At 37.8% G+C, this 15,480-nt stretch overlaps 1 protein-coding gene across 2 annotated transcripts in view; it reads left to right on the top strand.

Moving 5' to 3' along the window:
* The first annotated feature begins 1,644 nt into the window (after positions 1 to 1,644).
* EPS15L1 (epidermal growth factor receptor pathway substrate 15 like 1) overlaps positions 1,645 to 15,480 on the top strand; it is a 33,502-nt gene continuing 19,666 nt past the window's right edge. The window contains exons 1-19 of one of the 2 annotated variants that reach the window (XM_026035201.1): positions 1,645 to 1,735; positions 3,956 to 3,997; positions 4,210 to 4,299; positions 4,562 to 4,609; positions 4,976 to 5,071; positions 5,537 to 5,599; positions 6,494 to 6,619; positions 8,064 to 8,123; positions 8,467 to 8,703; positions 9,140 to 9,297; positions 9,738 to 9,894; positions 10,370 to 10,432; positions 11,156 to 11,241; positions 11,664 to 11,736; positions 12,171 to 12,332; positions 13,038 to 13,235; positions 13,437 to 13,601; positions 15,033 to 15,159; positions 15,273 to 15,323. In XM_026035201.1, coding sequence (XP_025890986.1) covers positions 1,655 to 1,735; positions 3,956 to 3,997; positions 4,210 to 4,299; positions 4,562 to 4,609; positions 4,976 to 5,071; positions 5,537 to 5,599; positions 6,494 to 6,619; positions 8,064 to 8,123; positions 8,467 to 8,703; positions 9,140 to 9,297; positions 9,738 to 9,894; positions 10,370 to 10,432; positions 11,156 to 11,241; positions 11,664 to 11,736; positions 12,171 to 12,332; positions 13,038 to 13,235; positions 13,437 to 13,601; positions 15,033 to 15,159; positions 15,273 to 15,323 — 2,083 coding nt within the window. In that variant the 5' untranslated portion in view covers positions 1,645 to 1,654. Of the gene's footprint in view, positions 1,736 to 3,955; positions 3,998 to 4,209; positions 4,300 to 4,561; positions 4,610 to 4,975; positions 5,072 to 5,536; positions 5,600 to 6,493; positions 6,620 to 8,063; positions 8,124 to 8,466; positions 8,704 to 9,139; positions 9,298 to 9,737; positions 9,895 to 10,369; positions 10,433 to 11,155; positions 11,242 to 11,663; positions 11,737 to 12,170; positions 12,333 to 13,037; positions 13,236 to 13,436; positions 13,602 to 15,032; positions 15,160 to 15,272; positions 15,324 to 15,480 lie in introns of those variants that run through there. The other variant, XM_026035202.1, reaches the window with a different exon arrangement.

Here is a 15,480-nt window from a genome sequence, read left to right on the forward strand (position 1 = left end):
GCGGCGCCCGGGGCTCCGCGGCGCGGGGTCCGTGGCGGGGTCTCATCCCCCTCAGCGGGGCGCGCCTGCCGCTCGCGTGCGGGGCTCGGGCTGCCCCGGGCGGCCGGGGTTGGGGGCGCCGGGCCGGGAAGGGGGCGCCGCGACCTGGGCGCTCCTCCCGTCTCCAGCTCCCGTTGGGCGCCCGGCTCGAGCGCTCCCGGCGTTTCCAGCGTTTTCACCGATTTCCCTCCCCGGTAAACGCACCCCAAGAGTCGTGCTCACTGCCTGCTGGCTTCCATAACGCTGCAGAGGGCTCCAGTTTACTGGTTTCCTGTAAGAAATATAAACTAACGCCTTGAAGCCAAAACGATTCCCCCTTCCCCGCCACCCTCCAGTTTTTGCTGCTCTGGCCAGCTGCTCAGAATAACAAGTTTGATTAAACCAAGTCATTTCAATATACCCCTTTCCTTTTAGCAATAGCTTTTTTTTTCATTCGTCATGAATGAAAAAAAAACGTTCATAACACTCTGAAAAGTTTCCTTGCTTTTGAATTGTCTCACGCCTGGGTAATACCCAGTTTGCCGGCTCTTAGCAGAGCGCAGCCTTTTATCTTTTAAGCCGCAGTAAGTTTTTTGGTTGGATGCATTCGTTTATCTAGGCAGATATTAGAAACATCTCAAAACATCCACAAACGCACACGCAGCCATCAACTGTTTCCAAGCTAAGTGCTGCTGTACGAAGGATATAAGTAAAATAAACTTTGGACTCGAAGGGCTTTATTGTTGAGGAACTGCTGCAAAAGTCTGGTGCAGTCTTGCACGAGACCATAAAAGCGAATCCCACGTGGTAGGTCTCCAACTTTGGGAACTAGAAATAACACTTCTGTGTTATGCAAATTTAAACTGATATTTRAGAAACTGTGGCATCGGTCATATTTTCTCTTACATAACACAGTACATATCTTGAGGGGAAGAAAAAGGCCTTTTCCTGTTGTTGTATCTACTATTTTGACATGTTTTCCAGTGAGTTCACTGGAAGTACTGTAGTTTTCAAGAGAAATATTTTCTTCCTCTATTGAATTGTTAGGAGTGACCTAATTCTAGTCAGGGCTGTAAGCAGAATTTCAYTGGAAGTGAGCAAACTTCCCTTTTTAATAGCTTCAAGTTCATGTTTRCTATGAAGTTATCTGCTTATTATAAAGGAGGCATTTTTACCAAGGGTTCCTTTGTGTTAAAAGGAATAAGAAAGGTTAAATGTACTAAAATGTTGAAGGATGTTCRTTCAGAATATATAAAAAGGAATGTTCATATCAATGTATAAACACCTATGAAAAATATACTTAATCCAAGCATGTGAAGGTGATTAAAATAATCGTATTCATTTTCAATAAGCGTATTTTTATGTTCTTCCTGTTCTATAAAGTTTTGGCTTTATGTGTAGGAATTGAGATATCCAAGTCACAGTATGCAAAATATATAGTAGATTTCAGCTCTCTCTGTTTAAGCCAGGCTTAAACAGGGTTGAAGAGCAAGCATGTAAAATCAGTCCTTGGTGTTAAGTAACTGTGTTGATATACCGTTGATAACTTTTTCTCGCATATTTGATCACCTTATCATTAGTCTTTCCATTGTGCCAGGCGTGTTCAACCTACACCCTTGGAGGATATGGAGAGTTAATGCTAGAGATATTTGGACAGCRTCGCTGGTTTTGTTGCTCTCCTAAGAGAACTCAGGAGGATTCGGCAAGGAGCACGAAGGTCAAGTGAATGTTTGTGGGACAGCAGTGACCTTSCTCTTGTAGCTGTCATCTTGTGGGACACCTTGGTTCTTTTGCAGTACCTGTTCACATCTGTGGTCTGATGTGACAAAAGTGGCCAAGGGAAAGTTATGAAACATGAGGCCAGCAAGGCAAATGTCAAAATAGTTCATCCAGTCCAAAGTGCCCTATGAAACCAGGCTGACTACAGGAACTAGCTTTATTAATTATCCCGCAGCCCAGAACTAGTAGTAGTGGTAGTTAACTGGTGGTGATGCAGTTGCACACCGTGAAGGGTGAATGGGCAGCTYTGTTAGGTTTATCCCTGGAGCCCTTGCTGTCTGGTGTGCTTCATCGCAGAGATGCAGTCAGGTAGGTAAATGGGTCAGAGAGGCTTAAACTTTGCTCAGCTCTGCAGGCAGAGCGCAGTGCTGGAGACGTAGCTCTCCAAGCACACTTGCGCTGGAGACGAAGCTTTTAAGCACGGCAGATTTTTGCCACCTTTGGCAGGTAAGGCAGCTCTTTGTCGTGGCTGGCAATATCAGATGAAGTTGAGAAGAGTGTCTGGTCATCAGATGAGCTCCTTCATCACTGCTGCTGGAGTGGTTTGCTCTGTGTCTTGGTGCGAATCCAGCCTGCGCAAGCTCTAGGATACTGGCCAAATTAGTGAGAGGAGCTGGYATTTGGTCTTTGGCGAGCTTCTCTGGGCGTTCTGAGAGATGAGAGGGATATGGTTGGGTGAGAGTTGGCTAAAACATGTACTTTCAGGGTAGATTTTATTCAGAATTGGCTAGCCTCTGTCCTTCCTACTTTTTTTTTCTTTTTTTTTTTTTTTTCTGAATTATGTGCTTCCTACTTTGGACAGGAACACAGTGCTCATCTGTGAGGATCTTCTACAAGCCAGTAAGATGACAAGTCAGGTTTAAGACATGGTCATGGCTTCCCTCTTCCAAACTTCTCCCCAACTTCTGGAAAAGTGAGGAGTTTACGGATTTGGGGGAATTCAATATCTTGTTTCTTTCTGGTGGGTAAAAGTAGAATACAACCAGGCTGTTCTCTGAAAACACACGATCTTTTTAGCTAAGTAGAATAATTGGTATTTGAAGGGCTCAGCGTTCCCTTGCTTTTGATTAGCAGGGGATAATTGTTTTGAATAGCTTCTTGAATTAGTATTTGGCATCTTGATTGGAAACATCCCAGAAACGTGTGAAATAAGGTTTCCTACTCTGTATCAGTCTTCATTTTCTCTCATCAGATCTGCATCCCAGTTCCTCTTTCTGGGGTAGTTCTGTAGCTTGTGTTCTTAAAGCCTTTTTGTAAGGGGTTGATTTGTGTGAGACAGTGTTTGGAGTGTTTTGTTTTGCTGTTAGTGTTGAGACTAGAGAATAGATTGAAGAYGTGACCTTCACATAGCTAGAATTTGTGTGATAGTCACAGCAGGCAACTGAGGAGATGGATTTGGGAACTTTAGGCTCTTTTGGTGTCTTGGCTTCTGTTTGCTCAGAATGTCAGSAAGAAGGAAGGGGTCTATAATGGATTAGAGTGCCAAAGGGGCAATTTTTTTGCTTTGACCATGCTATTTTGTATAAAGATGAAGGCAAGCTGAAATCCAAATAACATTGCCAGAGAGCTGACATCTGCTAATTAATTCATTCTGTTTTTTTGGTTGTTGTTGCTTTTTTGTTTGTTTTATGACAGTACTCTGTTGTAGCCTAAGATACTAGTTGTGGAAACACACACAAATGCAGACAGATTTTGATACCAGGATGCTCTRTGTGCATGTATGTAACCGCTGAAAATATTCTATAAGTATATATTCAGTGAATGATGTAGCCAAGTCAGTAGTATCAGTAGTATCAGTACTTGGTATCAGTAGTACCTAAACTGGGATGTGATAGTGCTTGGTAMATAGTTCAGAGCTGGTCTATGAAACCTTATTACCGTATAGTGTTGCTAATCAGAAGTGCAAATAGAATTTTTAATGCTGATGAACAAGAACTTTTAAGAGGTGATAGCCCATTGGCCATAATTTTGAAGATTGATATTTTACATGCTTAGATTTCAACCATTTAGTTTGGAACCAAGCACAATAATACTCAGTTTTATATTTTTGATGGAGATTAACCTGAATAGTTTGTTCCATATAGTGTGTGCCTCTTCGGCATTCCTTAAATGACTGCCATTCATTCTTGGCTTGCTCATAATCTCTCTTCTTTTTTAGCTTTCTACTGGGAATCCATTATATGAAACTTATTACAAACAGGTAGGTTTCTAAAAGGATTAAAAAAATCAAGTTTAACTTCCGCTTCCCCAAGATTTCCTCTTTCCTTTCTTCCAACTTCTGTAGATTCTCCCTGCAGGGTGGTAGTCACCTGCTTGCCTATCCCTTTCACCTATAGACAAGACACATTTCCCCTCCTATTTGTGCTTTTGTGTCAGACATGCTTCAGTTGAATGTGAATTTCTATCTTTCAGGTAGACCCAGCATACACAGGGAGAATTGGAGCAAATGAAGCTGCACTGTTTCTTAAAAAATCTGGTCTCTCTGATATTATCCTTGGAAAAGTAGGTTGAAGGAATTTATCATGTTTTCAGTAGTTGCATGTATACTTGCACAAGTGCAGCTAGGGGCTTAGTTTTAGTTTTGAGTGGAAAGTCACAGATGATTGGTTAGTGAGATTGTGTAATTATGTGAATAAGTATTAAATATTATTTTTAAAATCATATTTCATAACTTGAAGGCTGCAATGAACAGTTCAGGTTATAAAATATAACTTGCTGTGAATTATTTTAAAATTTCAAGAGCTTATATTTTGTATCTCTACAGATATGGGATTTGGCTGACCCAGAAGGTAAAGGGTACTTGGATAAACAGGTAAATAAAATGTGTGTGTGGACCTGTTACATTACCTTCAGCAGATTAGTCTTGATTCAAGAAAACCTTATCTATATCGTGTATTCGTTTTGTGTATAGGATAAGAGTGTTTGTTTTGTTTTCCTCAAGTAGATATATCTAGTAATCTAGYTAAGTTTAATTAACATTATTCAGTGAGGCTGCTGGAGAAATTTGTTGGTTAAAAAACAGACGAAGAACAGAAAATTATAARTAATCGGGGTGTGTGATATACATATATCAATAGTCACTGAGATTTAAATAAATAGGGAGATTTCTTTGTGGGTTGTCTTTTAAATGAGTTAGAATGGTTGCTTATTCTAACAGAATACACTGTATTGTTTGTAGGGTTTCTATGTTGCGTTACGCCTTGTAGCATGTGCACAGAATGGCCATGATGTTAACCTGAGCAGTCTGAACTTGACTGTGCCACCTCCTAAATTTGTAAGTAGCGTGTACCTAAATATACACATTTATTATTTGAGAACTAATTTGAGGGCTTCACTAATCATTAGCTCATAAATGTCCCGGTTCTGAGACTTCAGACCGCTTTCAAACCTCTCCTTAAGCAACTGCACTTACAGCTGCCGTGGTCCTGTTTTCTCTAGCAATATGTTTCAGCCCCTTTCCAGACTGGCATGGGTGTAACTATGCTAAGAACTAATTTCTGTGCAAAGGAAAAGTAATTATTTTGAGGCTGGATCAACAGAATGTAATGAAGGGCAGGACTACAGCATTGCCAACAGAAGCTGCCCCTAGCAGCTTAGCACATCTCTTAGTGGGGTGGTTAGGTAACCAATACACGCTGTACAGTGTGACTACTGTAACAGTACAAATTAATAGGACGTAGATATTTTTCTTTTTTWAAAAAATTGGATACATATTATTAAACTTTGTCTTTAATTTTAGCATGACACTAGCAGTCCCTTACTGATGACACCCCCTGCAACAGACACTCACTGGGCTGTTAGGGTAAGTGTATAAGATAACACATTCCATCCATTCTTTAAAAGTAAATATTTTCCTTGTCTGTACTTTTCCCGTTGAGAGAGTTTTGTACCAACTGTATTTCTCATTTCAAAAGTCCTTCCTTTCCAATGGGAGGCTTGTGCACAATAGAGAGTATTGAGCTGTAGTTTATACTTAAATAAGTGTTAAATAAGCCTCTTGCAACCTCCAGTGTAATGTTTTTTAGATACAATGAATTTTAATCTTCTGCCTGGATTTCTTCCAGAGTCTTAATAGTAAGCACTTTCATGTTTGTATAAAGGAACCCCACTGAGAACAGTGAAGCATTTCACCAAATCCATCCSAAAGTATTAATTTACAGCTTGAGTTCATAATAGTTTCTAATTAGTATTCAGTAGTGCACGCAGTCTATATCATTGGAATAGAGTAACTTTTGACATTGGAATATTTGTATTTAGATAATTTTCTAATGGAAACATTTTCCAAAAGGTAGAAATTTAGTTTAAAAAATTAYTTTTAGTATGCATGTTGCAATATAAGGTGGGAAGCAAAGTGTCTAGAAAGAATAAGGTTTAGTTTTAGTTCTTCAGAATTTGTCAGAATTGGTTAAAATTTGGTTACCAGTGTTTTAATCAGAATGCTTTGCCCTTTAGGAATGCTGTAGAAACATAGATATGGCATACTACATTCTCTTAGCTGTAATMATTTCAGCCTTGAAACTAAGGTCCTAAATCTAGTTCCATGTTTTTTTACATTTAAATACCACATAATGGTACTTGCAAGAAAGCTTGGAAATTCAGAATGTTACTGACCAGACTTACTTTCTTGCAAGATCTCATTTTCAACACTCACACAGGCACACTTTTTTACTTATTCAGGCTATTTCTTACCAACTAGGTGGAAGAAAAAGCAAAGTTTGATGGTATTTTTGAAAGCCTTTTGCCAGTAAATGGTTTACTTTCAGGAGACAAAGTAAAACCAGTACTGATGAATTCAAAGCTACCTCTTGATATCCTAGGAAGGGTGAGTATGCTGTTTAGATTTGTCCTCTATTTAAACTGCTCTTAGTTGCAATGTTAAATATTTAAGTGTAGCTTATCAACATAGATCAGGTTTTGGCTGAGATTTTACATGAAGTGCATGCCATAAAGTAAGAACGTTAAGTAGGCTCTGAAGTCATCCACTTAGAAATAACAATAATAATGGTAATTTGGGCACTAGAGTAGATTGTCTTTCTCTTCATCGTAAGAGCTGGAAATTTTGTTTTCATCTGTTTAAAGGAAAGAAATATCTTCCTTAACCCATTATATCTTTTATGGCATTACAGTCTACTCTTTTGACATTTCCCAAATAGAAATTATTAGGCATACCATAAAATCTATCCACTGTTTGTACAAGAGAAGAATATTTAAAGGATCCTACTTCACTGTAGCTGTCAAATTTCCAAGTCTGTTTTGGGGAGTTTCTATTTTGCTTGTTTATTTTCATATGTCATAATAGTCATCTCTAGTATCTAAGTTTGGTGAATCCMTTACATGTTCTTAAGGGGAGCAAACACTTTAAATTATTTTTCTGCCTCAAATTAATAATGTCTTTTGTAATGTTCTACCTAGCGATTTACTTGAAAATTAATGTATTCTGTGTAAGAGCTGTATCTGTTTTGTGGTAGACTTTTCATCACTTTGGAAAGGGTTTCTTTATATTATTTGCAAACTCTAAATGTGACATTTAATTTGTACCAGAATGTTATGGAGCATTTGGTCTTGAAAGACTTCCTATTTTATCTTGTTATTGTCATGGTAGAAATGCAGGAAGCTTGTTCCTGTTTCGGAAAAGCTTGCACGGAAGATAGGGGACCAAGGAAATGGGCAAAAGAAGTAACCCAACTAGCTTAAGTTTACATAGAGGTTCAGTGCTAAACCAGGAGTAGAATTCAAATTTACTCAGCCTCACTCTAGTGAATTCTGTTCGCTAGGCTTTATTTTCTACCACTGAGAAGATGGGAGATGAGACTCCCACTCATTAATGATAAAACAATATTAGTGAAGGCTAAATATTAGAGTACCCTAGCTTTTGCATCCTTAGGTCTCTTGCAAKTTCTGTTGACTGTACTTGTAATGACACAACTACAGTTGTTAGATGCTTAAATTCCCTTCTACAGAACTCCARAAGACATTTCTGGATGTCATCTTGATGAGTCCTCAATTGCTATGTGAAGAGATGAGAGACCTGCATCCAGAATCCGTTTAAAACCAGTGTTTTCACAAAATACTTGGTTTATGTTGTGAGAAAACTCTAATCCAGTCTGTCTCATCAGAGAATATACAGCTAGGTCTAACATAACTAATAGGATGGTCACAAACATCTCTTTTGAGAGTTTGAGAGTTAGCAGACTTAATATGATGACGACCAGTGATATAAGTATAACTTGTTCTCTGAATCATTGTGTTTTTCATAATTGCTCTAGGTCTGGGATCTCAGTGATATTGACAAAGATGGTCACCTGGACAAAGATGAATTTGCTGTGGTAAGTTCCTTTAGATTCTCAATTCATGGAATATGTGCYAGAGCAAATAACTCGGAATTGTCTCTCAAGGACTTTGCAACCTTATCTGCTAGCTTGTTGTTCTGACCTAGATCATTCACATGCAGCTATAAGTCAGGCTTTTTCAAAACCATCTACTAAATCTTGCCTGTGTCATGGAGTTTAAACACTTTGAAATTACTTTGAAAAGCACCCTGTGCTGTGGCTTACATGTCTAATCTTACCATCTTTGTTTTATGAACATGTGAATGACTGATGTTGGGCAATCTTGTTGCWTTTTGTTCGATTCCTTAACATGTTTTATCTGACTTCTTTGCTTTTGCAGGCAATGCATTTGGTTTATAGAGCTCTGGAGAAAGAGCCAGTTCCTTCCATATTGCCCCCTTCTCTCATACCACCTTCCAAAAGAAAGAAGACACCTGTATTTCCTGGTGCAGTTCCTGTTCTCCCTGCAAGTCCTCCACCAAAAGACAGTCTACGTTCTACCCCCTCTCACGGTAGTGTGAACAGTCTGAATAGCACAGGGAGTTTGTCTCCCAAGCACAGCATCAAACAAGCACAGGTACGGATCTTACTTGCCAACGATTGGTTTTATTATATCATTGAATTGCAGAAAACAAGCAGCTTTTTGCCATCTTCTTCATCTAAACACTTTTTAAACATCTAAACACTTTTTAAAAATATCTGTTTAAAAATATCTGTTGAAGGATTTGGATGGAGGAGATGGAGATTGTAAGTTTTGAAAGAATTGAAAGTTAGAAGGTGAATTTCAGTCTTAAGGTCTGTGAGGTAGAAATCCTTTCTGGGATTTTTTGCTGCTTGCAATCTAAAAGTCGTAACCTGAAACATTAATGGGAAAAGTGGAAATACCTCTCAACTGATTGATTTTATTGYACAAAATGCTCAGCATATTCAACTCTGGAGAGTGTGGTAGGCAATGTGTTGATAAACACATTGTTTRTGTTCTTTTAACTGAAGTACAAAACTTTGTTTTACAGCCATCTGTGAACTGGGTAGTACCGTTGTCTGACAAAGTGCGATACGATGATATTTTCTTAAAAACAGACATGGACATGGATGGCTTTGTGAGTGGCCAAGAAGTGAAGGATATATTTATGCACTCAGGTCTGTCCCAGAGCCTCCTAGCACATATATGGTAAGAATTAAGTAGTAGCTGTGTGTTTGCAGCCATCCAATATAGGAAATCAGATTACCAGGCAGGATTTCGAAACTAATAATGAAAAACAAGAAGTCTTTTTACTTGTCCTTTTGAAGTATTATTAGACACGCTGACTATATGGAAAAACTCCTCCTCTTTTAGTGCAGGGAGGAGTGAATTCTTACCTTGCTTTGCTGGGAGAGGAATGTAGGTCAGTCTGAGAATGGTGATTGTTTTCATGCAGTTCTAATATTCTAAATACTTTTGTAGAGAGTAATGCTGCTTTATTCAGCCAAATATAATAAAATGTTGTGCTGTTCTAGAACTCTTAACACAAACTCCAAAACAAAATGATATGTATTTGTATTTCAGACTGTGATAAATATTCAGTCTTATTAAGCTTTGATGGTTTATAAGTGTAAATCTCATTTTACCAGGGCTTTGGCAGACACGAGACAGATGGGAAAGCTAAGCAAAGATCAGTTTGCTCTAGCAATGTATCTCATTCAACAGAAGGTCAGTAAAGGGATTGATCCTCCACAAGTGTTGTCCCCAGATATGATCCCTCCCACGGAGAGGAACACTCCAATACAGGTAAGTCACTGAGTTCAAGTATACTGAGTTTATATACTTTCAAACCTTTCAGTACTAGTTTTTCATATGTGTATTTCATAATATTACATTAAACTATTGCCACTGCTTTTTTCTATCTCCTCCTACAAAGGTTTGGTGGTTTTTTTCACATTYCAGAATACACATTTTTAACAATGCAATACAGTAGATGGGAATACACTTTTTGTACCCTGTATTCCTTACAGGCCTATCTATTCCTCTTCTTGAGTCCTGCTTTGTTCCTTTCCTCAATAGTTTGTGTCAATGAATTTCTAAAATTATCCCAGTGTATACTTGTACTGTGTCAATATACCCATYTTTTCTATAAATTAAGTCATTTTTTATTTTTTTGCTTTTTACTTTCCCTAACCACAAAGCTTTTGAGTCTTACGTAGATTTTTTTTTGTTGCTATTGCTTGGGTCCTCTTAAGCTTTTTCCTATATCCTTTCTCTATAGACTCTCTCAGGTTACTTGACCCCTGTAGGAACAGAAATTTCAGCACTAACAGAAATGCGTCGTGTGAGTAATTATAAAGTCCTAAAGAATGCAGTTTCGTCTATATACTCTACTTGTATATGTGGAACAGCGAGCAGTGTTATCCTGACTTTTTCAGTAGAACATTTTAACTTCATTGGGTTGCCTTGTTTTTTTTTTCTTATATTGGATGAAGGCAAACTTCCTGTGGTTGTCACAATAATCTCAAGGTGACTTTAATGACGATTTCTTTGCCTAAAAGGCAAAGGAGGAGAACCTTTGTATCTTCCCTGTCCTACATCTGAATCACTGTGAAAATGACTTAAACTGCAGCTCTGAAGGAACCAGGCATAACTGCAGAAATTGGCCTTTTTTAATTTGGGGCAAAGCTCAGAATGACTGAAATGACATTTTGATTTAAATTGAGTTCCCCGGAAGTTTTGCTGTTGACTTTAACAGAGTTGGGGGATTTGTCTTTGAATTTTTGTTCATTGTTGCCTGAAGTTTACTCTTTGACTTTGTGCATGTCTTTTATCTGCTGAATCCTTCAGCTATTTCATCAGTTAAATGGGAAAAGGKAAAATTTTCAACATCACACAGGGAGCATCACGTGGCATGTGTGGTTGTTGGGTGATATTTTGATGTCTCCCCTAGAGTTTTTCCAAAGCATAAAATGTGGGTCATATCCCACCTTTGTCTTCAGCCTTTTCAAAGGAAGATCTTCTGTTGCCACTTGACATTTTAATAGACTATTTCATTCTTCAACAGGATAGCTCAAGTTCTGTTGGATCAGGAGAATTTACGGGAGTGAAGGAACTTGATGATATTAGTCAAGAAATTGCACAGCTGCAGAGGTAGGTGTTTTGGACTATTAACAGAGAATGTTAMGGGTAGAAGAACCATTTCAATATGTAATATTGCTGTGCCTGTTTCTTGTGTTTTGTTATAAATTATTGCTGTATGTTGTCTTTTGATCGGTTAGATTCATAGACTTTAACTAGGTGAGGTTGATGAGAAATTTCCCATTGATACGCTGTGGTTAGTACTCAGTTTTGTAAAGCTATCCTGGAGCCCACCAGGTCATTTCAGAAGATTGCTTTTGGAACAGATAATATTTTTCAAGATAAATGATATACACTTGTTGAAACAACATCTCAATGGGTTAGCATTTTTGGCTGTGTTGTGTTTTCAGAATAATTGAGCGTATATATATATTTGTTGTTGTTATGTGTTGCATTTAAGCACTTAGTCAAAGTGTACATTTGTTTCCTTACAGAGAAAAATATTCCCTAGAGCAGGATATTAGGGAAAAGGAAGAATCAATCAGACAGAAGACCAATGAAGTTCAGGTAAAAGTGCTGTTTATCATTTTTAGTATATAATTCAATCTAAAATACTTCTTTGAAGGATTAAGTATTCTTTCTCTTTTTCCCTTGTATTGAATTTTGTCCTAATTTACACAAAGATCTTTATTTTCCTGTTCTCCATCAGAGATAATTTCTTCCAAGGCTGGCGGATATGAGTAGTTGATGATATATGAACAGTCTGTAATTTTTTTTTTCCATTAGTACTTAAATTGTGCAATTTAGGAAATCATTATTCAAATGATATTGGTTTTGATCATTACCTAGTCTTATAATAGTTTCCCCTGGAAAAAAAAAAGCATTTGCATGCATGAAATAGTCTGTATGACATAGCGAATGCTTGGGAGTTTTCAACCCGTTCCCCTATGCTTGAGAGGGCAACAGCTAAATCTTAACACAAACCATGGAATTTTCTTCAGGAGCTGCAGAACGATTTAGACAGGGAGACAAGTAACTTGCAGGAGCTGGAGGCTCAGAAGCAAGATGCCCAGGACCGCCTGGATGAGATGGACCAGCAGAAAGCCAAACTGAAGGATATGCTGAGTGACGTAAGGCAGAAGTGCCAGGAAGAAACACAGGTGGTGAGTGTACGTTAGTTCTGGAGATGCTCGAAAGTAATTGTTTTGCCGAAGAAAATTCTGTTTGTTTCATAAACAAAGTGATTTGGTGTGTTTATTTCTACCATCCGTAGCAATTTCCGGAGGTCCCAGAAAAGATTTTGCTGATCTAAATACCTTTTGTAATGGTCATAGACTGAAAGGGGGCTGTTGAACCAGAAGGTGCCAGACGTTCCTTCATACTAACATTTTATCTTCAGGTAGAAATTTGGTGTTGAAGGTCATGTGAGAGAGTGGATAAGTAGCATTTTAAGTAAATATGTAAATATAGCTCTTTATCAGAGTTAAAATCAGTATTATAGTCCTAGCAAATGTTTGGCTGGAAAAGGTGCCAAATTCTGAAAGTTGCAAGGTAACCACTGAAGAAGCTCTTTTTAATCAACTTTATCATCAGTGTGGTTATTTAGAATATTAATACTGTTAATAATAACTGTTGTTTAGAATATTAATAATATATTGTTTTTATTTTATCTGCTTTTAGTGAGGATTCTGTTACATAATAAGAAAGATATTATTCTTTGACATAATAAGAAACATATAGTCCTTAAAACTAAGTTATTTTTATCTTTTTTTAGCTGTTGAAAGCTTGCTTTACAGCTTGAATATTTATAATAGTTTCATATAATATTATAAATGGTTTTGGCATGATCTTAATTTTTTTTGTTTCAGATTTCCTCACTAAAAATGCAGATTCAATCTCAGGAATCAGATTTGAAATCGCAAGAAGATGATCTTAACAGAGCAAAAGCAGAGCTGAATCGCCTCCAGCAAGAAGAGACTCAGCTAGAGCAGAGTATCCAGGCTGGAAAGGTGCAGCTTGAAACAATAATTAAATCTTTAAAATCAACACAGGAAGAAATAAATCAGGTACACTTTTTTGGATCTTCTAAAAAGCCCAAGAGTGAACGTTAGCTAAAAGATGACTTTAGAGGACAGAAAAATATTGGTACTAAAATTAACCTCTTTGGTGCTTACTAAATAAATTGCCAATTTGAGTCAGGAAAAATCTGATTTATGAGAGTGACAGTTATTGAAAGAGTAACATACCAAACTTTTTTCTCTGCTTAGGCAAGAAGTAAACTTTCACAACTTCAAGAGAGTCATCAAGAAGTCAATAAGAGTATAGAACAATACAATGAAGCCCTCAATGGGATTCACGGTGGTAGCCTGACAAATTTAGCAGACATAAATGAAGGCCTGGCACAGCCGGAAAGAAGCAATTATGGAGCTATGGTAAAAATTTTACACTGTTTTTTGGTGTATTTTGCAATAGTTGGGTTTGTAACTCAWCAGAAATTATTAAGATGCTTGTTTAGTGGACATTAGCAAGTATCATGATCCCTGCAGTATAACAGCCTCTGGTGCCAAGCTAGGCAAAGATTTTAGTGATTCTGARAATGATTTTAGGTTTTTGGTTAGAGTTTGTGCTACAAAGGATTTGCCTGGGTAACTTTTAGCAATAGATATGTAAGCAAATTGTAATTATATAGGCAAAAGAAAGAGAGGTAATGTTATTTAAAAGAGTGTAAACTAAGAACAGTAACACTGTTATTGAGAGATGGTCTGAAAACTCACTTGAGCGCTTAGTTTTTGTACTTGCATGGCTAGTATTATGTTTAATTTCCAGGATGTTTCTCTTGCATATAAAACGTAACTCTCACTTACTGGAAGAAAACTCCAGTGTATGTTTATAGGAAACTTTAAAGCTTTGTGTCCTTTTCCTGTTTCTTAATTCCTCCTTCCTCTTTTTCTTTGTTCTCTCTGTTTTGAGAAACAYTAATGAAACTTCTTGTATGCCCTATAAAGGGAGGACAGAAATCCTTTGTCTTCCTCAACCAGGCAGCAGTATCAGTAAGGTGATTGGTATTAAATATTTTTTACATTAGAGTTGGAAGGCTTTAGTTTTAACTGGAGCTCTGTTGCAGAGGAGCCATAGGCACAGGTGGAGAGAATCAATTTGAGGGAAGAGGCTCAAAAGAGATGAATGATAGAGATGCCACCAGCTGAACATGATCAAGTTCCATGGCTTTAGTTTGCTGCTTATGCACCCCAGCTTGTTTTGAAATTTGGCAAAGCTGTAGCTTGGTCTCCACCGATACACTCGGTGTCATCAAAGTGTTGGGAAAGGGCTGTGACCGAACGTGCCGCTCTTCCTGCCACATCGTGATATTGCCACATAGGGCTTTGTAGTGTGAAATCACTGCTTGGAGCTGAGCTTGTGTGGATGAGTTGACAAGAAACAACTTGGTTATGACTTCTCAGTGGCAAGTTCTTGTACTTAGAGTCTCTAAAAGGAGGTTGTACGTCCCTCCCTTTCAAAGAATTTTCTCACCTGAAGCTGATCTCTTAAAAACAATAGGAAGAGATTTTTTTTTGATGGTGGTGTTATTTCCCTTTCCCCCGAACTCCCATATTTGAGAACCAAATATGTTAGTGCAAGGAAAGTTTAATCTTTCACTGTGGTCTCTACAAACTCCTCAGCTATTTCTTTCTGCTATGGATTGAACTTCTGCTTAGAAGCCACTTATTTAGAAAGATTTTTRGGAAGACATTTTTAAGATCACTAAACAGGAACTAGATACTGTAGGATTTCTGCTGAATGGGTAATTGAGTATTTTAATTGTGGAAGGTTGTTGTAGGGTTTTTTCCTCTTTTATTTTCTAGGATGATCCATTTAAGAATAAAGCCTTGATGTTTACCAATAACACGCAGGAACTCCATACAGATCCGTTTCACTCAGAAGATCCTTTCAAATCTGATCCGTTTAAAGGAGCAGACCCCTTCAAAGGCAGTAAGTGACCAAGACCTTGAAGGCCAGTTTTTCAGTAAATGATACTTTCACAAACTTTTATTATCTTGATAAAATAGGGGATAAAACAAACATTTTTTTTCTGTTCTGCATAGGTGACCCCTTCCAGCATGATCCTTTTGCAGAACAGCCACCTGCTCCAGCAGGTAATAACTTTTCTGATGCCAGGATGGTTGAGATCCACAGTTTGTAGCCAAACACAAAGATGCATTTCAACATTTCTGTGGCTTCAGATTTTTGATTTGCATTAGGGAATTCAATAATGTGACAGTGTATGTGTTCAGAATCAATACGTTCAGTGAT

This window comes from Nothoprocta perdicaria, unplaced genomic scaffold, assembly GCF_003342845.1.
Source record: "Nothoprocta perdicaria isolate Ctin4 unplaced genomic scaffold, notPer1 scaffold_157, whole genome shotgun sequence".
NCBI classification, from domain to species: Eukaryota; Metazoa; Chordata; class Aves; order Tinamiformes; family Tinamidae; genus Nothoprocta; species Nothoprocta perdicaria.